This window comes from Tamandua tetradactyla, chromosome 11, assembly GCF_023851605.1.
Source record: "Tamandua tetradactyla isolate mTamTet1 chromosome 11, mTamTet1.pri, whole genome shotgun sequence".
In the NCBI taxonomy this organism is placed as follows: domain Eukaryota; kingdom Metazoa; phylum Chordata; class Mammalia; order Pilosa; family Myrmecophagidae; genus Tamandua; species Tamandua tetradactyla.
The window spans coordinates 79,787,432-79,811,800 of NC_135337.1; the positions used below are offsets into that span (position 1 = coordinate 79,787,432).

Sequence of the window (24,369 nt, forward strand, 5' to 3'; positions counted from 1 at the left end):
TCATGTCCCAATCCCCAGAACCTGTGAATATGTTCCCTTATATGACAAAAGGGACTTTTCCAATGTGATTAAATTAAGAGTCTTTGCTGTGAAGTTTATCTGGGTGGACCCAATTTAATTCAAATGTCTTCATGAAAGGGAGGCAAAAGGATCAGAACCAGAGGAAATGCAAAGATGAAAGCAGAGGTTAGAATGATGCAGCTTCCAGAAGCCATAACTCAAAGAAATGAATTTTCCCTTTGAGTGTCCTGAAGCAATGCAGCTCTGCCAACACCCTTGATTTTAGAATTCCGATCTCCAGAAAAGTCAGAGAATCAAGTAGTGTTGTTAAGTCACCAAATCTGCATAGGTTGTTACAGCATCAATAGGAAATGGATGCAGTCGTTCTGAAGCCTAGACAATAGTTTCATCATGGCACATATAGCTCCTAGTATGAATCTCGATTCATGAAACAGTTTTGACCTTTCCTTATATACCAATTCACGGGACTCTGTCAATACCACAATAAATTTCTCAGGGATCTGGCAGTTTTTCACAGAACAGTATCTTCGCATCTTTATTTTTAAATACATTGCTCTTGGGAGAGACAATGTTCCAACTAGAAATTTTATCCTGCGCCATCAGTATCCATTTGCAAAATATCAGGGCAAGTGGTTTTTGCATTCACCAAGTCGCATATTGATAATAATGGCAACATACCCTGAATTGCTTTTTTTAGGGGAAAGGAAAGGAAGCGCTTTAAAACAATTATGATTAATGCAGTGGGATATTATCCAGCCATGAAAAGGAATGAAGGTCTGTTGGGAGGGCTTTGCCATCCTGGAAGGAGGCACGTGGGACAGGCGATGGTGAGGGACAGGAGGTGCTGAAAGGGGCCCTAGGCAGCTCTGGAAGTGGGGACACAAGAGTCAGGTCAGGGACCTGGCAGTGCAGCTGCCACGGGCGTCCCCAAAAGCACAACCCTTTCCATGTGTGCCCAGGAGGAGGGCTGGAGGCAATGGGAAAAGGTGGTTCTCACACGTGTGGCTGCAACTGCAGTGGGCATACTGAGGTCCTCCTAGGCCACCGTCCCCATCTACCGGTTCTATTGCCAGACTCCTGGGCTTGGAGGATCTGCAGTGGTGGGCCATGCATCCACCAGATTGGTGCACATTGAGCATCACATCATTAAAATGGCCTATAATGCAGGTGTGCGTGCAACATTCCAGTGGAACTTCAGTTCTCAGCAAAGAAAACATGCAGTGCCAGGAGAGAGTGCACGGGCATTTTAAAAAGCTTTTTAAAAGAATCCTACTGATGAACAAGTACTTGGAATTTCTATGTACAATGCTATGTATTTGAAGTTGGAAAATGTAGTGCCCCTGTTTTGAAGAACCGACAGATTCGCTTTCCCAAGAGGACGTAGATTCGCCAAGAGGAAATAGATATGTCAGTGTTTTTCTACATTGATCCTAAATTGGCTGAAGATCCAAGAATGGTGAATGGTGATCTCTTCCTTCTTATACTTTTTTTTCAAAGCAAAGGAAGGGCACAAATTGCCAGTTCAAGAATATAATTGAAGTCAGCAGCCAAGTCTGGCTTCAAATTTGTGATTTTTCGAAAAATGATGTTTCTTCCCTTCTCAGAGGTGAAATATTCTACTATAATATGAAACCTATTTGAAATATTATGTAGTGATGGTTCTTTTTTTTTTTCCCCTTCCAACTAATTTATCCCACTTAAAACTGAGAGACTAGGTTTCACTTTTATCTTAATGAACCCGCAATGCCTATTAAGAATGTGACTGTTCAATATCATACTTAAGAGTTTGATAAGAGCATTAAAACAACTGTTTCTTAAATGTGCGTATTTGGACATGATGGTACAGCTGACACAGTAGCTCCCTTCCAAATTATTGGCCCTTCATATTTGAAGAAGTGAATCTGAGAGTTTTTGAGAAATTTATGCCTGGGGGTACTTTAGGCTATGATTCAGAACTTCTGACCATGTTTATTATTATCTCTAAAACAGTTGGTTGCTACTTTCCTTCATTGCAAATCGCCAGCTATCTTAAAAGCTCAAAGTGAAAGAGACTTCACCGAGTACTTGAGCCCTAACAGTTTGTCCAAAGATTACATTTTTTTTTTTTTAACATGGGCAGGCACCGGGAATTGAACCTGGGTCCTCTGGTCCTCTGGCATGACAGGCAAGCATTCTTGCCTGCTGAGCCACCGTGGCCTACCTGAAAGATTACATTCTTATTTGAAATGCTTCTTTATTTTTCCACTAAGATCTATTTTACATTCATAGTACCAAACAGATAATTACTTTGAAATTATGCCATCATGAAAGTGAAATAAAATACATCTATAGACTCCTAGCATATATGACATGACAGTTCCAAACCTTTGAATGTTAAAATGTAAGGATGAGGGCGGGCCACTGAGGCTCAGCAGGCAGAGTTCTCACCTGCCATGCTGGAGACCTGGGTTCAATTCCCAGTGTCTGCCCATGCCAAAAATAAATAAATAAATAAATAAATAAATAAGGAAGGATGAGATTGTGTACATTTACTAACATCAGAAGTTCTGTGAACAAATTCTGTAAAAAGATGTATTATGTTATTTTAATAGTAGAAAAAAAAGGAATGATGTCTGATGCATGTGATAACATGAATGCATTTTGAAGACATGGTGCACAGTGAAATAAATCAGACGTAAAAGGACAAATATTATATGATCCCACTTCTATGAAATAACTAGAAAAAGCAAATTCATAGAGTCAGAAGGTAGATTCAACTGGAGAGAGGGGGGAGTGAGAGGTTATTGCTTCATGGGTGCAAAGTTTCTGTTCGGAGTGATGGAAAAGTTTTAGCAGTAGATGGTGGTGATGGTGGCACAACATCGTAAACTGTAATAAATGCCACAGAATTGTACACTTAAAAAGTTTATGTTACATATAGGTGACTACAATGAATATCTAATAATAAATAAAAGTGTAGGAAAAGATTTAGGAAGAGAAAAAAATATTAGAAATAGTTCAATCCTACAAAATAGGCAGAGAATGTATATCTACATACTTAGCACCAAGCTCTGATAAAGCCTCTCTACCATACAGTCCTAAGATTTGGTTAAAGAAACAAAATATTATAAGATATATATGCACATATACTCCAGGACACTACTCCCTGCATGCCAGGAATGTGGTCCTTACACTTGCCAGGAATGTGGTCCTTACACTTGCCGTTTTTATATTTGGTACTTATTGCCAGATCATATATATGGATCCATAAACTATGTATAACATTGTTGTCCATAAATCCAAATGTTATAAAACTGTTATTACCCTATAATAACCTGTAACTTGACTTTTTAGTCTTTCAAAAAGTGATTAGAGGGCCGGCTACGGTGGCTCAGCAGGCAGCATTCTCGCCTGCCATGCCGGAGACCTGGGTTCGCTTCCCGGTGCTTGCCCATGTTAAAAAACAAAAAAGTGATTAAAGTTGTAAGGTCACAACATATCAGTTTAATTATGTTTAATGTAATAAAACAAAACGTCAGAAGAAATTGAAACAGAAAATATATCTTCAAATTATCAGAAAAGACACACACGTCTCCAAAGCCAATAGATAGTAGGAGATAGAAAACAAAACAAAACAAAAAGCCTCAAAAATTACAAACTGGCCATAAAATGCATTAAGAAAATTAAAGCCAACCACAATTATTCCAGTAATAGTTGACATAAATGTATATCCTTTAAAAGGAAAAGGATCCTAAAATAAAATCCAACTATATACTATAAATGAAAGAGACATCTGTGCTGGTTTGAAAGGATTATATGCCCGAGAAAAGTCATGCTTTAACCTGATCCAATCTTGTGGGAGCAAGCATTTCTTTTAATCCCTATTCAGCATTATAGGTCGGAAGCTTGATTAGATTATCTCTCACAGAGATGTGACTCACCCAATTATGGATATTAACTTTTGAATAGAGGGAGAGGTGACTCCACCCATTGCAGGTGGGTCTTGATTATTTTACTGGAGTTCTTTAAAAGGGGAGACATTTTTTTTTTTCAAAAAAGCTTGAGAACCACCAGAGCCATGAGAACCCACGCAGCCAGAAACATTTGGAGATGAAGATGGAAAACGCCCCTGGGGGAGCTTTATGAAACAAGAAGCCTGGAGAGAAAGCTAGCAGATGTCGCCATGTGCCTTTTCATTTGAGAGAGAAACCCTGAACTTCATCAGCCTTTGAGTGATGGTAGCCTCTTGTTGATGCCTTAATTTGGACATTTCTATAGCCTTGCTTTAATTTGGACACTTTTACAGGCTTAGAACTATAAACTTGCAATCTAATAAATTCCCCCTTTTAAAAGTCATTTCATTTCATTTTATATCGCATTTTAGCAGCTTGCAAACTAGAACATCTAACACAAAAAGATTTTAAAAGTTGAAATGCAAAGGATGTGAAAATATACCAGAAAAAATAGATTAATTTTGTTTGAAAAGCAGAGGTTGTGTTATCAGATAATTTTGAATTCCAGGGAGGGGGAAAGCATTAAAGGTGGTTAAGGAATTCAAAATGGCACAGGGCATAATTCACAATGAAGACCTGTCGTGAATTTTTTTACTAAAGAATATCAAAAACTGAGAAGCAAAAATAACAGGAAATACTGGAGGAAGTTAGGAGAACAATAGCAATAAAAATTTTTAACTCAATTTAAGCTAATTTATTTTAGGTCAACAATTCTAAAAACAATTAAGGATACCCCGAGTTTCTCAAAATGTGATGGAAAGACTTACGTACATTAGTGAAATTATCTGGGGTGCTTATTAAAAATGCAGATTACTGCTCTTTCCCATCTTGCAAGATGGTGGGTGGAAAGGCTGAGAAGCTGGCTACTATGGAAAGGAAATCTTGAAGCCAAGGAAGCTTATGCCAGGGGCAAGGTTAAGAAGGGTAATTTCAAGACCAAAAAGCCCAAGAAAGAGAAGCGTCACTGCAGCCAAAACCTGGTCCTCATCAGAGGAATTGGTAGATATTTCTGATCTGCAATGGATTCCAGAAAGGCCATGTACAAGTGGAGGTATTCAGAAGCTAAATCTAGGACTGATAAGAAAAAGGAGATGGTTCTTGCTATTGTCACAAAACACATTGGTGGTGACAAACATGGAGGTACCAGAGTGGTTAAACTTTGCAAAAGATGTACCTCAGATGCTGTTGAGCCATGGCAGGAAATCTTTCAGTCAGCATGTGAAAAAGGTGCAATCTAACACCACTCCTGGGTCCATTCTAATCATCCTCACTGGTCACCACAAGGGCAAGGTTAACTTGCAGAGTGGTTTTCCTGAATCATCTAAGCAGTGGCTTGCTACTTGTGATTGGACCCCTGGTCCTCAATCAAGTTCCTCTGCATAGGACACACCAGGAATCTGTCATTGCTACCTCCACCAAAATTGATATGTGATGTGAAAATCCTAAAACATCTCACTGATGCTTACCTCAAGAAGCTGTGTATGCCCAGATACCAGGAAGTTGAGATCGCCAACACAAAGAAAGAGAATTATGTGCTTACAGAGCACTGCAAGTTTGATCAGAAAACTGTGGACTCACAACTTATGCCAAAAATCAAAACTGTTCTTTAGCTCCAAGGCTATACTGTGTTCTTTGTTCTCACTCACAAATGGAGTTTATCCTCAAAAGTTGGTGTTCTAAACTTCTAAAGATCCTAATAACTATGCATTTTTTAAAATGCAGATTACTGGGTCCTAATTCTTAACTCTGTAACTCTGGGAACTTGAGAACCACTGATTAATAAGATTCATGTGCTTGACAAATTAAATTCTGAGTCAGGAAACCAGAAAACATAGTTTCTCCTTAAGCATATATGGAACACTTATAAAACTTGAGCACATAGTAAACCACACAGCAAACCAAAATGAATTTCAAAGATGTGCTGGTTTGAAAGGATGTATGTCCCCTAGAAAAGCCAAGTTTTAATCAAAATCCCATTTTGTAAAGGCAGAATAATCCCTATTCAATACTGTATGTTGGAATCTGGAATTAGATCATCTCCCTGGAGATGTAATACAATCGAGAGTGGTTGTTAAGTTGGATTAGGGGAGATGTGTCTCCACCCATTTGGGTGGGACTTGATAAGTTTCTACAGTCCTACAAAAGAGGAAATATTTTGGAGAATGGAGATTCAGAGACAGCAGAGAAGAATGACATAGCCACGAGAAGCAGAGTCCACTAGCCAGCGACCTTTGGAGATCAAGAAGGAAAATGTCTCCTGGGGAGCTTCATGAAACAGGAAGCCAGGAGAAGAAGCTAGCAGATGACGCCATGTTCTCCATGTACCCTTCTGGATGAGAGAGGAACGTTGACTGTGTTCACCATGTGCCTTTCCAGATGAGAGAGAAACTCTGACTGTGTTCACCATGTGCCTTCTCACTTGAGAGAGAAACCCTGAACTTCATTGGCCTTCTGAAACCAAGGTATCTTTCCCTGGATGCCTTAGATTGGACAGTTCTATAGGCTTGATTTAATTGGGATTTTCTTAGCCTTGGAACTGTAAATTAGCAACTTATTAAATTCCCCTTTTTAAAAGCCATTCTGTTTCTGGTATATTGCATTCTGGCAGCTAGCAAACTAGAACAAAAGATTCAAAACAGTAGACACATTATCAGACCACCTGATAATAAAAATAGAAAGTTATTAAAGGAAAAAAGATGAAGGAAATCTCTGAAAAACCCAAGTGACTATGATGTTTCATAGTCATAGAGAAAGATTGAATGCTTTTTGCTATGACTGGGAGCAAGGCAGGATGTCTGCTCTCACTAGTCCTATCCAGCATTATGCTGGAAGATGAAGCCAATGCAATATGACAAGAAAAAAATGTTTAAACAAATTTAGACATACAGAAATTTTAAAAATTATTTCTCTCAAGACTTCTGAATCAGAAAAACCAAAACGAAAATTCTAATTGTTTAGAAAATGACAAATCTACCACATGTGAAAACAAAGCTAAATTAAAGCTCTCCTCTGGGTAAATCCTTCACCTTGGATCCTCCAGTCACTTATATCTCAATTTCAATTCAGACCTCAGAATGGCCCTATCTGAGATAGGCCCCTCTCCTATTATCTATCTCAGAAGCATCCTGTTTATATCTTCCATAGTATCTATCAAAACCTGGAATTATTTGTAGTATTTGGGTACTTGCTTACTATTTGCCCCTGCCTTTCATTCCCTCATAGGAACCAGCTATATAATTTGCAGGGCCCACCGAAAAGAATGAAAATATATTCTCAGTGGAGGAGGGAGATTTTGTTCAAAACTAAGAATTTCAAGACAGAGACAGAAGAGTGTTCAACTAATCACATGGTCTTTCTGAGAGCAGAGCCTTGTGTGACTGCACTGGTCACACACACACACACGAACCCTGTCCTTCTCCCTCACCACTGGAATATCTGTTCAGTGATGCCTAAAATCTCATGTCTTATTTACAGGTACCTCACCCACAGTTCAATCTCTCTGTAAGTAATCATTGGAAGGAAGAAGAGATCAAGATTGAAAGCAGCATATTCCATGAAAGCTCTAAGTCAACTGTTCTGAAGAAAATGGTGAAAGCTATAGACATTTCCCCCCAGAAAATATATCTAGGCACATTTTGTATACAGTTCTAGATTCTTCATAGAGCCATTTAAAAGACATCTGTCAATCCATTAGTGTGTACACAAACTCCAGATAAAAGATCCCTATTTTATAGATGATAATTAATACTTTAAAATGTCACCTTATGTGTGAGACTAAAGCAAAAAATGTTTATTTGTTACAAAATTTAGATTTTGACTAGAGCATTTCCTAATATAACTCATGCAGATAGTTTGAATGTCATAAGTACTTGGAATCTCAGGTAGCACATGAAATTTTGTTGGTTTGTCCAGAGTGATCCCCCGATGAATCCCAGAATGATTTGATCAGTGACTGGAAAAGTATTTGCAAGCCCCCTTCGGGGAATGGAGAGTGGGGAGAAATTCAACTTCCCCAAGTTGAATTCTTGATATTCTCACAAGCAGTGTGGACAACCAAAGCTATAGGCAGAGCCCCCAGTCTTGGGGTTTGTTCACATGAAACTTAATCCCACAAAGGATAGGTCAAGTCTACTTAAAATTTAGGCCTAAGAGTCACCCCCAAGAGAGCCTCTTTTGTTGCTCAGATGTGGCCCCTCTCTCCAGCCAACACGACGAGCAGTCTCACTACCCTTCCCTCTCTGCGTGGGACATGACTCTCAGGGGTGTGGACCTTCCTGGCAGTGTGGGACAGAGATCCTGGAATGAGCTGAGACTCAGCATCAAGAGACTGAGAAAAACCCTAGAATGAGCTGAGAATTAACATCAAGGGATTGAGAGAAACTTCTTGACCAAAAGGGGGAAGAGTAAAATGAGACAAAGTGTCAATGGCTGAGAGATTCCAGAGTCGAGAGGTTATCCTGGAGGTTATTCTTACGCATTAAGTAGATATCACCTTGTTGTTCAAGATCTAGTGGAGAGGCTGGAGGGAATTGCCTGAAAATGTAGTGCTGTGTTCCAGTAGCCATGTTTCTTGATGGTGATTGAACAATGATATAGCTTTCACAGTGAGACTCTGTGAATGTGAAAACCTTATGTCTGATGCTCCTTTTAGCTACTATATCAACAGAAGAGTAGAACATATGGAATAAAAATAAATAATAGGGGGAACAAATATTAAAATAAATTCAGTTTGAAATAGTGGTGAATGAAAGTGAGGGGTAAGGTGTATGGTATGTAGTCTTTTTTTCTCTATTATCGTTTTATTTCTTTTTCTGTTGTATTTTTATTTCTTTTTCTAAATCGATGCAAATGTACTAAGAAATAATGAATATGCAACTCTGTGATGATATTAAGAATTACTGATTGTATATGTAGAATGGAATGATTTCTAAATGTTTTGTTAATTTTTTTTAATTAATAAAAAAAGTTAAAAAAAAAAGATCCCTATTTTAAGGAAAGACAACAAAATTCATGTGAACAGGCCAATTTAGATAAAAGGAAGCAGTGCCAGCAACCTGCCTCAAACCTTTATGAAAAGATTCAGAAAAAAATTAGGTGACTTCTAGGGGAGAATCTGGAAAGTCCAGTGCTCCTGTAGCCCTCCTTGTGCTGTAGGACGGCAAACATGGCATTGGCTTTGTACACATTATTTGGGTTCAAATCCTGATGTCACTATTTTCTAGTTGAGTGGCCTGGGACAAGTTACTCTATTTCTCTATTTTCTCTTCTGTAATATGGGTATATTTCATGGGGTTGTCATGAGGTTTACAAGAGGAAATATACATAAGTGCTAGACAAGTATCTAGCATGTAGTAAGCAACTAAGAAATATTCATAATGTTGAGCATTCATATCTGTGTACTCGGCTGCTATTTGGTCTGTGAAGTAAATTTCATGATTGGGATTTTTCCCAAGACACTAAAGGTTGCTCCACTTCTCTCTTTCCAAGATTTACTGCATTCTTGCCCTTTTGCTATCCACAGTCCTTCCTGACCAATCAATGAAACGTAACACCCTCTCAATTTTTATGTTGCTTAAATTTTATTTATTGCCAAAGTGATTATAGCAATACTGAATGAAATGGAAAAAAAAGACAAAAATTACACATAATCAGATAATCCTGACAAATTCTTTTCATTTTTTTTATGTCTCTTTCTAGCCTTTGCTCTTTATATATTTATTTTTTACTTCAATGTATGGAGTTACATATACTATTTTGCACCTTTTACTTCTGACATAACATCCAAAGAACATTATGTCTTAATCAAGCTTTACACTGCCTGAGTAATATGTGAGTTGAATTAGAAACTAGGTGAATGACCAATAGTGGTGGAATTATTAGGTAAAATATTTGAAACAGAATACTACAACAAAGACACTGAACCCAAGATAAAAAGTTAAAATGGAACATCTTGCATTTCAACAACTAAATTAATCATAATAATCCTTAGTAAAATCCTATTCCATATTAATGCTTCTAATTTGCCAATCACTTCAAAAAGGACAGAACTCACTGGGTGTAGCTCAATGGCAACTTCCCTTATTAAAAGGCCACATCTCAGATAAACCCTCAGTGCTTTCTTTCAAGAAAGTGGCATAAATGTACTTCTTTTCAATTAGTACACATCACAATGGCAACATTCAACCATACGTATATGGTAGAGTGCTAAAAAGTGCTTCACAAAATAACAAGCAATTTCTAAAATCCAGTAAGGTGGCTGCTCTGAAGGAAAGCTGTCCCACAATCAATGATTTTGTAGGTTTTCTGAGTAGTGTGGGTTTTCTGATGTGTGATAAGTGAAGAGCTCTGGCTAAAGGCTTTCCCACACTCATTACAACTATATGGTTTCTCTCCAGTGTGAGTTCTCTTATGCCTAACAAGAGAAGACCTCTGGATGAAGGCTCTTCCACACTGATTACATTCATAAGGGTTCTCACCAGTATGAGTTCGCTCGTGTTGATTAAGAGATGAACGATCACTGAAGGCTTTTCCACATTCATTACACTCATAGGGTTTCTCGCCAGTATGTGTTCTCTTGTGCAAAATCAGATTAGAACTCTGGCAGAAGGATTTTCCACAGTCTTTACATTTATAGGGTTTTTCCCCAGTGTGAATTCTCTGATGTTGTGTAAGAGATGAAATCCTGTTGAAGGCTTTCCCACATTCACTGCATGCATAGGGCTTCTCTCCAGTATGAGTCCGCAGATGGCGAGTGAGGGTTGAGCTGTGCGTGAAGGCTCTTCCACATTCCTGACATTCATACGGCTTCTCTCCTGTATGAATTCTCTGATGTTCACTCAGGGAGTGCCTCCGGTTAAAGACTTTCCCACACTGGTAACATTCATAGGGTTTCTCTACAGTATTAATTTTATTATGTATAGTAAGAGCCATATGATGATGAATTGATTTCTCACTTTCAGCATATGCAGATTTCCCTTCTGGTTGAGTTATTTCATGTCGAATAAGGTGCCTATTTTGCCCAAGAGCTTCTCTACATTCATTAGTTTCACAGAGTCTCTGATCTGCATATCCCTTTTGATATCTGTTTAAGAATGAATCAGGTCTCAAACTCTTGATATGTAGCTCACATTCACGGAAATGTTTTCCTGTAGAACTTCTCTGTGGTATACCAAGGTTTGAGCTCAGATTACAGTTTACACCCAAATCATGCCATGTAGAAGTTCTCTCCTGAGAAAATGTCATTGCTTGGATGTACACCATTGGCTTCAAAAGCCCCTCGGGGTCTTCAAGTTTCTCCTCAAATTGGCCACATTCCCCACCATTTCTGGTGAACCTTATGATATTTATGTTACCAGATGTTTCTTCCCCCAAAATGATCTTCTTGTAAGTTGACTCTTGGTTTTGCAGTCTTGTCTCCCAATCTGAAATAGATTGGGAGGAAAAATGTTTGGTGAAATAAAATACTAACTTAAGAATGGTGGGACAGAAGAGCTTCCAACATATATAATGCATATGTGGATTCATAGTCAAATTTTAGCTTTCATTATGGAGGAGGGATAGAAAAAGAAGAGATGATCAATAAGTTACTGTGCTAAGGACAGGACACAGAGTAAGGAGTTTGATAATGGTGGAAAAGAGGGCAAATAAAATGCAAATGTAGAAGAAATTAATCTACAAAGGGGGAGAATAAGGATGACAAAGGGACGGGATTATTAAGAAAGCCATGGAAGAAGAAATATAACTAGAAAACAGAGGTTCAAGGACTTTAATAAGAAAATGAATATTCTTTTTTTTCCAACCAAAGAGGAGTAACAGAAGGCAGTAAAGAGAAAGAGAAAGTTGTTGGAAGCAGAACTGAAAGGATCTGAGAAAGTACAACCAAGCAGTTTTTTGTTTTGTTTTGTTTTTTGGCGGAGGCAGGCTCCAGGAATTGTACCTGGATCTCCAACATGGCAGGCAAGAACTCTGCCACTGAGCCACTGTTGCCTGCCCAACCAAATAGTCTTGACCTTTGAGGGAGGATCTCTGAACAACATTTCCCAAGATGCAGCCTCCATCCCAATCAGGGCTCACACCTGCCTGGTTCTTACCTGAACAGTAGGCTTGGGGAATTCCTTTATCCATCGTCCAAATGGTTTTTCCTTGTTCCAAGTGCAAAGGCACCATTGGTTGAAAGAGTGAATACCCTGTCCATGGGAAAAGACTGGTAACTGGAGAAGTGTGTGCTGAGGAAAATACACCCTCCTCAACACCTGGATTAGCACTTGGATTCTTCAAAGTTTCTGAAAGAAACAAAGTACATTTGAAAGGTAGCACACTGACCAAGCTAAAGATTTCATTTTCCTAATTTAAAAATTATGGCTCTTTTGCAACCTGGATAAACCTTGAAGACATCATGCAGAGTGAAATAAGCCAGACACAAAAGGAAGATATTATGTGACATCACTTATATAAAATATCTAGAATAAGCAGATCCACAGAGACAGAGACAAGATTAGAGGTTACCAGGGCAGGGGTGGTGGTAGGGAATGGGGAGTTATTGTTTAATGGGTACAGAGTTTCTGTTTGGGGTAATGTAAAGTTTTGATCAGGAATGGTGATGCCAGTAGCACAATACTGTGAATGTAATTAGTGTCGCTGAATTGTATGCATGAAAGAAGTTAAAATGGGAAATTCTGTATTGGGTGTATGCTACAACAATAAAATAAAATAAAATAACTATGGCTGTTCATGTGGGCAGAGAAAGCACAATTGCCCTAATTAAGTACCCAAGAGGAATGAGAGAATTCTTAACCAAGCCTAAGTTAAGATAGGAATTTTAACAGCAGCTTCAGCTATCTATACTGAAGAAATCAGGCTATTCATTCTGCTGGGGAAACCAGTGGAATGCAAACCATGTGTGTCTTTTTCACCAATAAACCCCCAAGTCCTAGCATAGCTCCTAGTACATAGTGGCTGCTCAATAAATGTGTTGAATTAATGAACACATGAATGAATGATGGCGGCTTTACCCAGTGAGGCCAGGTTCTTGTATATCTCCATCATCACGTCTCTGTACAGGCTTTTCTGGGCAGGGTCCAGTAACTCCCACTCCTCCTGGGAGAAGTCCACAGCCACGTCTTCTAAGGTCACTAATTCCTAAAATATCACATAGATTTCTGCTCAAGAAGGGATCATCCCAACCCATGTTCACAGAAAAAGGGCTGAAGATGGTGGTATCAGGAAGTTCAAAAAGATCAGTGTTCAAAGAACCCTCTTGGTACTTGTCTTTGGTATATAATGGCCAGATATGAAGACTCAAGGCCCACTGTAAAGACAGCAAGAACCACCAGCATATAAAGTCTGCTCTGAAATAGTTTGGTTATTTCTGGTGATTCTAACTTCTGCACGTAGGAGAATTAGATTCCCACTTGAGAATCTTCTCCTGCTTATCCCAAAGATTAATAGAATTAAAGCTATGCTTGTTGGCTAAGGGGCTATAGGGACATTTCAGGTCTTCCCAGGACACAGCTTCCCCATCTGCTGAATGGCAATAACAATTTCTACCTGGCAGGGTTGCAGGAAGGCTAATGAGGTAATGACAGTAATGGCTTCTACTATTGTTGTAGTTAGAAAACCTAGAAGCAACACCTCGCACTCCATTTGCCCAAACACACCGTCATCCAAAATTTTACGTTAAAGAGAATAGTTCTCTTTGCCTCCATGGCTCAGGGTAGCAGATTACAAGGTGCTAAGGGGGCAGCACCAGAAAAGGCACAAGTCAAGGTATTATGTGATTGCAGCATCAAAGAGCTTGTCCTCCTAAAAGCAAAGGCCAAGCAGGTCCTGTTTTATGAGAACCTGAAAGAGGGAAGTAAAACAAACTCAGTCTATGCCACTTGCCTTCGAAAACACTTAAATTATAACACTTGAAAATATAAAATTTAGAATCAGGAATAAGGACACTAGAAATGGAGAAGGCAAGATGAATCATGCCAACCCACAGAATTCAGATAAAAAAGGATTTCGAGAGTGGGTTTTGTGCAGCTGCCCACTGACAAGATGATCTTAACTAGAGAAAACATTTGCACTTGTAGAGATTGACACTTAACCAGCTATTTTTTGACTGCAATGTACTTGCAGCCTGGTGTTTTAAGTGGGGCTTTTTGAACACGAAGGAATGTAGCTTTTTCTACAGCAGACTGCTGCAAGTGAAAGCAGTCTTGGTCAATCCAATGACCCAACTTCCATGACTTCTAGCAGCAGGATAGATTGGTAGAATCTCTCTGGAGAGTAATATGGAAATACCTATCAGAGTGACAAAAGCACAGACCCCTAACACAGAAAGTGCATTTGAAAAAAACTGCATGCCACGGATTTGCTCTACAATGGTTGGATTTTATTTTACAATGGTTGGTGCTTTGCTTTCAGCATTGTTTGGAAGAGCAAAGACCAGAAACAAAATTGAAATGCCCCTGATCCAAGGGCTGGTTTATAAACTAAGGTATAACCATATAAAGGAATGAAATGCAAATCCATAAAAAAATAATAATTGTGCATTGATGTGATATACTGGGAGCCTTTCAGAAGAAAGCAGAAGTTCCCACACACCTGGGACCCGGGGGGCAGGTATCCAGCCATTCTCTCCTCCTGGGAAAAAGCAGGTTCCTGAGCAGGCAGAGCTGCGGGAGGAAAAGCACCATCAAGACCAGACCCAGGCCTGTCCCCAAATACCAGAATTCTTGGTCTAGAAGCCCCTCAACCATGTGACATGACAAACACTTACACATATGCACGCACACACACACACACACACATACACACACACGGCAATCAGCAGAAGATAGGACCAAGGCCAGAGGCCTTACCTGCTCCATTTCATGGCTCTTAAATATCTTCAACATCTATCTATAAAGTGCACGAGTCCTCTTACGAAGCATTTCCAAGACCCAAGTTCCAGACGGTTCCATTCCTATGCCACAGGTATCTCCACCCTCACAGCTAGCACACCCTGAGCTTCCCAGATTTATAATCTCCCTTCCCACCGGCTTGTTCCTTGGTCTCCCTGCCTCTCTCGGTCCCCTGGCCCTCCTTTTCTTCTGGATTCTCTTATACCAAACTGCTCTGTCTGCAACCAGAAGGATTTGAGATGGACATGTCCCCACCCACAAATACCTGGCTCTGTATCCCGCGGCATCGGGTCACTGCAGGAGAAAAGGGGACTCACGGTGGGTAGAGGGCAGACTGATGGCTGTAATTGCAGAAGCTTGTGACAGAGACATATCAGCTTGAAACAAGAGAAACAGGCATTTCACGCTCACCCTCGATGCATGAGATACTGTGCTACATGTCCCACATGGGTTTCCTTCTTATGGGAAGCAGGAGTCCCCTCCCCTGCAAGGAAGGAGCTGCTGGTGTCCCAGGGTTTGGGCTGATTCTGGTATCTCTGGATGCACTGTATGGAGCCCTGTGCTTCAGCTCTTGCTGATGTGAAGTCTCTTGTAAACTGTGAAGTCTCACAAAGACTCACAACTAATAATCTTAAGGGCCATTTATTAAGCGCCCATATGGGATTTATCCCCATTAGCTGATTATCCCTTCAAAATCATCCCCTTAGAAGCAGGACACAAGGGCAAATATTATATGATTTCATTTATAAGAAATATCTAGAAGAGGCAAATTCATAGAATCAGCAATTAGAATTCAGGTTTCCAGGGGTAGAGAGAAGGGGGAGTTGGGAGTTACTGCTTAATGGGAATAGAATTTCCATCGGGGATGATGAAAAAATGTGGCAATGGATGGTGGTATTGGGAGCGCAATACTGTGATGTAATTAACACCCCTAAATTGTACATTTGAAAATGATCAAAATGGCCCATTTTGTGTTATATGTTGCCACAATAAATTTTTTTTAATGCCCACAAACTCACCTCAAGATGACTTTCACAGATCTGTAGGCTGCATTCTTCTTTCCAGATTTGTTATAGGCACCTGCAACCATTCACAGGTAATTCAAAAACAAATGAAAAAAGAGAAAAGAAAATGCAGTGACAATTATATCCAACCTGGCTTTTATTTCTTGAGAAATAAAGCACACTCTTGTCTGAGTTGGGTTATTTGCAGAGAAGCGCCTTCCTTGAGACAGACATTTCTTCATAGCTTTAGGCACGAGTTTAAGAACAAGTCATGACAATTTAAAACAAGTTCTAACAGTTTAAAACTAACCCCCCCCCCCAAAATGCACTTAAGTTGTCCAGTGCAAAGTGTAAGAACTCTAAAGAATTGGGTCATGAAAGTAAGTTGGGCATATTATAGATGCCACTAAACCTAATCATATTTCAATCACATCTGGTATGCCATCCATCCTAAACCAAATGGACCGCTTTAAAACCTCTGTCCACATAGATTTTATCCACTTGTTAATTGTGAAGAAGCTGAAATTTGTCTTTATATATTAAATGTGTGGAGCCCCTGGTATTTGGACCCATCTGAAAAATCTTGCCTGGAGGGTTCCATTTCTTCCATATCAGTTTGGTTCTTTCGGTTGCAGGAATCACAAATCCAGGCTCAAAGGAGTTTAAACCAAAGGGAATCACACAGAACAGGGACCATGGGGTCCCATGAGAAGGAGAGAGATTGGATGTTGCAAAGTTTTAGCCATGTCCATAATGGCCATATAGAAGGAGGAAACCACAGCCCAAAATACACATGGACAGAGACAGATGAGAAGGTTCGGACACTAAAAAGTGATATTTACTGAGCAATTTCCATGAGGCAGACAGTTTTTCTAAGATCTATTTGTGTATTGTGTGGGTTGGATTGTGTCCCTTAAAAAGACATGTTCAGGCGATGCAACGGTGGCTCAGTGGCAGAATTCTTGCCTGCCATGCCGGAGACCTGGATTTGATTCCTGGTGCCTGCCCATGCCCATGCAAAAAAAAAAAGGCATGTTCAGGCAGACAGGTTTATTCTGTCTGGAACCTAAATCTCTTGTAACAGACAATCTAACTCAACCTGTCTGGACAGCTCATTTAAATAACCAAAACACATGGAGCCAAGAATGGGAAAATGGCCTCATAATTCTGCATAGCTTAATATAATACTCAGAGACATGCTAGACTATGGTGGGCTGATAATCTAAAAGTATTGGTGGAATCCCTAGAGGGACTAGAGAAAAAATATGGAACTTTTAAACTTTCCCACCTGGGAAACCCCTAATACTCTCTCAAATATTAGGGACTCCCAAGTCAACAGGCCAAGCCCTTGATCTTGAGGTGTGCTCTTATGAAACTTACTGTAGGGAGAAGCCAAGCCTACCTATGACTATGCCCTAAGAGTTGCTTCCAGAAAACCTCTTTTGTTGCTCAGATGTGCTCTCCTCTCTCTTTCTCTCTCCCCACCCCCCTCTCTGCCCAATTCTATAAGGAAAATCACTTCCTACCCCCTGCATGCCCCATGACACACAGAGGTGAAAGTCTTCCTGGCAATGTGACACATGACTCCCAGGGATGAGCTTGGCCCTGGCACTGTGGGATCAACAACACCTTCCAGACCAAAAGAGGGGAAAGAAATAAAACAAAATAAGGTATCAGTGGCTGAGAGAGTTCAAATAGAGTTGAGAGGCTATTCTGGAACCAATTCTCAGTAGGCTTCAGCTAGACATTGCTAATTGCAGTGGTTTGCCAACCCCAACTAACATCTTTCCTGATAACCCTAAAGAACACCTAGGGCTCTCTCTGACATTCTACAGAAGTTTCATGCACTGAGTTTACTTTCAAGAAACCTATAACCTCCAGATGAGTTCCTAGGCCAGATAAGTCCTGAAACTCAGAGGTGCCAGCCTCTCCAGACATCAACTAGTTCCATCCCCCTATCTTATATGTTAACACCCTCTTTCAATATGAAAAAGTTAGAATGGGCATAGCTCAAAGATCCCTATAGACTGGGAAAAGGCTCAAATGAGATGGAGGAGTTATAACAGAGAAGATAGGATTTTACAAACATGTATGACTGCTGAATCAATATACTGATATTTCTTTTAGTCTCCAGTGTTTTGGAGCAGCTAGAAGGAAAAACCTGAAATTGTGGAACAGTAACACATACCAAACTTTGAAATCTGCTTTGTAATTACTTGTTGTTCAAGTTTGCTAGCTGTTGGAATGCAATATATCAGAAACGGAATGGCTTTTAAAAAGGGGAATTTAATAAGTTGCTAGTTTACAATTCCAAGGCCAAGAAAATCCCAATTAAATCAAGCCTATAGAACTGTCCAATCTAGGCATCCAGGGAAAGATACCTTGGTTCAAGAAGGCCAATGAAGTTCAGGGTTTCTCACCCAGTTGAGAAGGCACATGGCGAACACAGTCAAGGCTTCTCTCTCAGCTGGAAGGGCACATGGCGAACACAGCGTCATTTGCTAGCTTTCTCTCCTGGGTTCCTGTTTCATGAAGCTCCCCGGGAGGTGTTTTCCTTCTTCATTTCCAAAGATTGCTGGTTCGTGGATCTCTGCTTTGTGGTGCTACAGCATTCTCTGTTCTTTCTGAACCTCTCTCATTCTCCAAAATGTTTCCTCTTTTATAGGACTTCAGAAACTAATCAAGACCCACCCAACTGGGTGGAGACATGTCGTCACCTAATCCAGTTTAACAGCCACTCTTGATTGGGTTACATCTGCAGGGAGATGATCTAATTACAGATTCAAACATACAGTATTGAATAGGGATTATTCTGCCTTTACGAAATGGGATTTTGATTAAAACATGGCATTTCTAGGGGACATACATCTTTCAACCCAGCACATTTGTTAAAATGAACTTTGAAAATTATTGCTTTCGTGTGTGTGTGTATGTTATATTTCACAACAAAAAACATTTTAAAAAAAGGACATATTCAAGTCCTAACCCTTGGGCCCAGGAATGTGATTTTATTTGGAAACAGGGTCTTTGATGAGAGAATTAGTTAAGATTAGGTCATACTGGAGCAGGGTGGGCCCTAGTTCAATATGACTCATGTCCTCTTAAAAAGGGGAGAGGAGAACACAGACTGACACCAGAGAAGGCCATATGAAAATAGCAATAGCCAAGGAATGCCAAGAATTGACAGCAACCACCAGAAACTATGAAGAGATAAGAAAGCATCTTCTTCTAGAGCCTTCAGAGGGAACGTGGCCCTTCTCACAACTTGCTTTTGAACATCTAGCCTCTGGAACTGGGAAGCAATAGATTTCCACTGTTTTAAGCCATGGGGTTTATGGTACTTTGTTACGGTAGCTCTAGAAGACTAAGACAAATATTTACAATGGGCTGGGATTCCTCTTTTCCCAAGCTGCATGGGGTTCCTTCTTGGCTCTTGGGTCTTGAAACTGCAGCTCATGACAATGGGTTAAGGACCTCCAGCCTCTTAGCTCTTCTATAAATTCTCTCCCACCCTTATGTGGGTTATGGGAAACCCCCCTCCACCTTGGCTGTTCTTAGAGACCCTGCTAGACCCCCTCGTTCACTCATGTCTGTGGTATCTGCTTTAGGATGTTCTTTTCTAATGCTCTGATCACTGAAACTCATCCTTTCTTAACAATAAAGGTCCAATGAGGACTTGAGCACAGACAAAAATGAAAGAAACCTCAGGGGAGAGAAGACTATCTCTGGGTTGGGAGACTAGAAGAATAGCCAAGTCCTTCATCATTCCTTAGCAGGGGTATCTAGGTATAAACAGGTCGGACCTCGATACCCAATGGTAAATCGAGCATACAATGAAAAGCTATAAGGCAAGGTTTCTTCATCTCAGCACTATAATGTCTATGGCCAGATTACTCTTTGTTGTCTGATACTAAAAGTAATGTTTGTGTATCTGAAATTCCAATTTCATAGGGCACCCTGTATTTTGCTTTATAACCTTTTGGGGAAACTCTTTCATTCTCCAGAGTCTCTCTTTCCATGTGTGCCCTACATTTGCCCTCTCCCCAGGTCTTTCTGCAGAGCTCACCTCTCTCCAAAGGTTTTTGAACCATGTAACCTTGCCAATGTCTCTACCTCGGAAGGAAAAGACATCTCCCGGGCCTCAGGTGGCTGAGATAGAGTAGGCAGGAAATGACCACATGGCAGGAATTTCTCTCCTCCAGCTCTGAGGTCTCTGGCCCTGGTCAAAGGGGTCTCCTCTCCTGGGTCCGTGGTTCCAGTGCCTGATTCTTTTGCCAGGCCAGGACTTGGGGATAAAAAGGCAGAATTACCATTACTTTTGGCATCTCCTGCCCCATTACAGCTCCCTGTGCTCCTGGCCAATTATGGTCACTTGATTTTTGTGTTTGGTCCTTGCTTTTTGCCCGAGTCCCTCACCATGCCACAGACACCAAGGCAGCAAGGGCTGTGTTTGTCCTGGTAAGCCAAACCTCCAGGGCCCAGCACAGCTTTATAAATATGTGTTGAATGAATGTAAAAACTGTCCATAGGAAAACCCCCACATATCAGAGGAGCTTTATTCATAATTGCCAAACACTGGAAGAAACCAAGATGCCTTTGATGGGTGAGTGGGTAAACAAACTGCACGGTATATCCATACAATGGAATAGTATTGAACATCCAAAAGAAATGAGCAATTGGGGGAGAGGGGGGCGGATGTGCCAAGAGGATGGAGTAGGAAGCTAAAGGAATTGGTCCCTCTACCAAAACAACTACTGAACTGGTACGAATTGTCTGAATCAACCATTTTGGAACTCTGGAATCTAGCGGAGTACTTGCAGCATCCAAGGAAGAGCTGGTTGAAAAGGTTGGTAAATTTCAGGAGACATGGAAAACAATAATGAAATTCTAAAAATGGGCACACAATGTGTAAAAATGTAATCTTAGATAACAGCCTTACAAAAAGAAAGGGATGGAGATGCATAGGAATAGAAACAGAGAATAAAAAAACAATAATAGTCTTTGAAAGGATCAATAACATTGACAAACCTCTAGCCAGACTGACAAAGAAAAAAAGAGACAAAAATAAGTAAAATCCAAACTGAAAGAGGGCATTACTACTGATCCTACAGAAATAAAAGGACTTAAGAAAACACTATGAACAAATGTACGCCAACAAAATAGATAACCTAAATAAAATGAACAAGTTACTAGAAGCATATAATTACCTAATCTGACTCAGGAAGAAATGCAAAAATCTCAACAAACCATTAACAACTAAAAAGATTGAATCAGTAATCAAAAACTTACAACAGAGAAAAGTCCAAGACCAGACAGCTTCACTGGTGAACTCTACTAAACATTTAAAGAAGAATTAATCATGATGATGAATATGCAACTATGTGATGATATTGTGAATTACTGATTACATATGTAGAATGGAATGATCAAAAGTTAAGAATGTTTGCTTTTGTTTGCTGTCATATTTTTTAAAAAAATTAAAAAGAAAGCAGAATTAATTCCAATCTTTCTCAAACTCTTCTAAGAAATACAACAGGAAGGAAGACTTCCTAACTCATTTTATGAGGACGGTATTATCTTGATGCCAAACCAGATGAAGACAGCACAAGAAAACAAAACTGTAGACCAATATCCCTTGTGAATATAAATGCAAAAATCCTTAACAAAATACTTGCAAACTGAATCCAACAGCTTGTTAAAAGGATTATATACCAGGACCAAGTGGGTTTTATTCCAGGAATGCAAGGATGGTTCAAAATAAGAAAATCAATCAATGTAAGACACTACATTAATAGAATTAAGGAAAAGAACCAAATGATGATCTCAACTGATGCAGGAAAGGCTTTGACAAAATCCAGTATCATCTCTTAATAAAAACACTTAGAAAAGTAAAAATAGAAGGAAACTTCCTCAACTTGATAAAGGTCATATATGAAAATCCCACAGCTAACATCACGCTCAATGGTGAAAGACTGAAAATTTTCCTCTAAGTTCAGGAACAACACAAGGACGCCCACTTTCATCACTATTATTCAACACTGTATTGGAAGTTCAAGCCAGAACAAATAAGCAATCAAGCAATCAATTTTACCAATGGAATGCAAACTGGAAAAGAAAAATAAAAACTTTCTGTATTTACAGATGACACAATTCTGTATATAGAAAATCCTGGAAAAAGAAAAACACACAAAAAACAAAATTAAGAAAAATTCCATCAGCCTTCTTTACAGAAATCTTCAAATTCATGTGAAAACCAAGGAAGATCCAAGAGCCAAAATCATTTGAAAAAGGAGAACAAAGTTCATTATTTCCTAATTTTGAAACTTACTAGAAAATAGTAATCAAAATAGTATGGTAGTGGCTCAAGGACAGAAAAAGACCAATAGAATAGAGTTGATAGTACAGAAATAAGCCCACACATCTATGGCGAACTGATTTTTGACAAGGATGCCAAGTCCTTTCAATGGGAAAAAAAAGGCTCTTCAACAATATTTGCTCATAAAAATGGATAAGCATTTGCAAAAAAATTGAAATTGGACCTCTCCCTCACACCAAATACAAACATAAACTCAAAATAGGACAATGATCCAAATATGAGTTAAAATTATAAAAGTCTTAGAAGAAAAAATAGGAAAATGTCTTCAGGACCTTGTATTAAGCAGTGCATTCTTAGGCTTTGCATCAAAAGCACATGCAACAAAGGGGAAAAAAATCAATAACTGGACTAAATCAAAATTTAAAATTTTTGTACATCAAAGGACATTATCAATTAAGGGAAAAGACAACCTACAGAATGGGAGAAAATAGTTGCAAATCTTGTATCTGATAAGGGTTAATACCCAAAACATATAAAGAACTACTACCATTCAAAAACAGAAGACAAATAAACCAATTAAAATATGGGCAAAGGAGAAGATGGCGGCTTAGTAAGATGTGCGGGTCTTAGTTCCTCCTCCAGAACAGCTACTAGGGAAGTAGAAATGGTACAGAACAGCTCCTGGAGCCACGACAGAGACCAAGAAGACAGCGTACCCCATTCTGGAACGGCTGACTGGCTGGGAGAACCCGCTCTGGTGAGATTGCCGAGGGGCGCAGGCTTCCCCGGGCTGGGGCAGCAGGTGGCCGGAGTCCCTCCCTCCCTCCTTCCCGGGCCGGCTGGGAGAATTGTACAGGTGGTCCCCTCAAGCTGCGGTGGCTGGCGCCCCCCCCACGCATGGCCCCCTGGACCAGCTGGGAGAATTGGATCAAAGATCCCCAAGCCGCGGAGAACGGCGACCGGGGTCCCTTCCAAACACGTGGCTTCCCGGTCCGACTGGGAATGGTGGATAGACACTCCCTGAAGCCGCGGCGGTTGGAGCCCCCCCACCACGCTTGGCGTCCTGGGCCGGCTGGGAAATTTAGACAGGCGCTCCCCAAGCCACAGAGGCTGGTGACCCTCCCCACGCGCGGATCCCTGGGCCGGCTGGGAGATTTGGATTGGCACTCCCCCAAGCCGCTTCGGCTAGCGACCACCCCCTACAGCAAGAGTTTTCCAAAGTTAAAGGAGCCACAGCATCTTTTACTGGTGGGACCAAAAGACAGATGAGAGCCACGAGTGCCAACTACTGGGCAGGATAAGAAAAACAGAACCCAGAGATTTCACAGAAAAATCTTTCAACCTGTGGGGTCTTACACCCAGGGAAATCTGATTAAATGCCCAGATGCCAGCAGAAGATAACGGATCACACTCAGAAAATTGAAAATATGGCCCAGTCAAAGGAACAAACCAATAGTTCAAATGAGATACAGGAGCTGAGACAACTAATGCTGAATATACGAACAGAAATGGAAAACCTCTTCAAAAACCAAATCGATAAATTGAGGGAGGACATGAAGAAGACATGGGCTGAACAAAAAGAAGAAATAGAAAAACTGAAAAAAAAATCACAGAACTTGTGGAAGTGAAGGACAAAGTAGAAAAGCTGGAAAAAACAATGGATACCTACAATGGTAGACTTAAAGAGACAGAAGCTAGAATTAGTGAATTTGAGGATCGAACATCTGAATTCCAAAAAGAAACAGAAACTATAGGGAAAAGAATGGAAAAATTTGAACAGGGGATCAGGGAACTGAATGACAATATGAAGCGCACAAATATACGTGTTGTGGGTGTCCCAGAAGGAGAAGAGAAGGGAAAAGGAGGAGAAAAACTAATGGAAGAAATCATCACTGAAAATTTCCCAACTCTTATGAAAGACCTAAAATTATAGATCCAAGAAGTGCAGTGCACCCCAAAGAGAATAGATCCAAATAGGCGTTCTCCAAGACACTTACTAGTTAGAATGTCAGAGGTCAAAGAGAAAGAGAGGATATTGAAAGCAGCAAGAGAAAAATAATCCATCACATACAAGGGAAACCCAATAAGACTATGTGTAGATTTCTCAGCAGAAACCATGGAAGCTAGAAGACAGTGGGATGATATAT

At 40.1% G+C, this 24,369-nt stretch overlaps 1 protein-coding gene and 2 pseudogenes across 2 annotated transcripts in view; 2 read left to right on the top strand and 1 right to left on the bottom strand.

Annotated features, from left to right (window-relative positions):
- The first annotated feature begins 789 nt into the window (after positions 1-789).
- LOC143649164 (cytochrome c oxidase assembly protein COX11, mitochondrial pseudogene) lies at positions 790-1,559 on the top strand (annotated as a pseudogene).
- A 3,289-nt stretch (positions 1,560-4,848) lies between these two features.
- Positions 4,849-5,693, top strand: LOC143650443 (large ribosomal subunit protein eL6 pseudogene; annotated as a pseudogene).
- Positions 5,694-9,415: 3,722 nt separating this feature from the next.
- Positions 9,416-24,369, bottom strand: part of ZNF554 (zinc finger protein 554) — a 28,749-nt gene continuing 13,795 nt past the window's right edge. The window contains exons 2-7 of one of the 2 annotated variants that reach the window (XM_077121220.1): positions 15,922-15,982; positions 15,168-15,279; positions 14,604-14,674; positions 13,025-13,151; positions 12,104-12,295; positions 9,416-11,434 (exon numbers count right to left, since the gene is read on the bottom strand). In XM_077121220.1, the coding sequence (XP_076977335.1) occupies positions 10,251-11,434; positions 12,104-12,295; positions 13,025-13,151; positions 14,604-14,674; positions 15,168-15,189 (1,596 nt within the window). In that variant the 5' untranslated portion in view covers positions 15,190-15,279; positions 15,922-15,982 and the 3' untranslated portion in view covers positions 9,416-10,250. The other variant, XM_077121221.1, reaches the window with a different exon arrangement.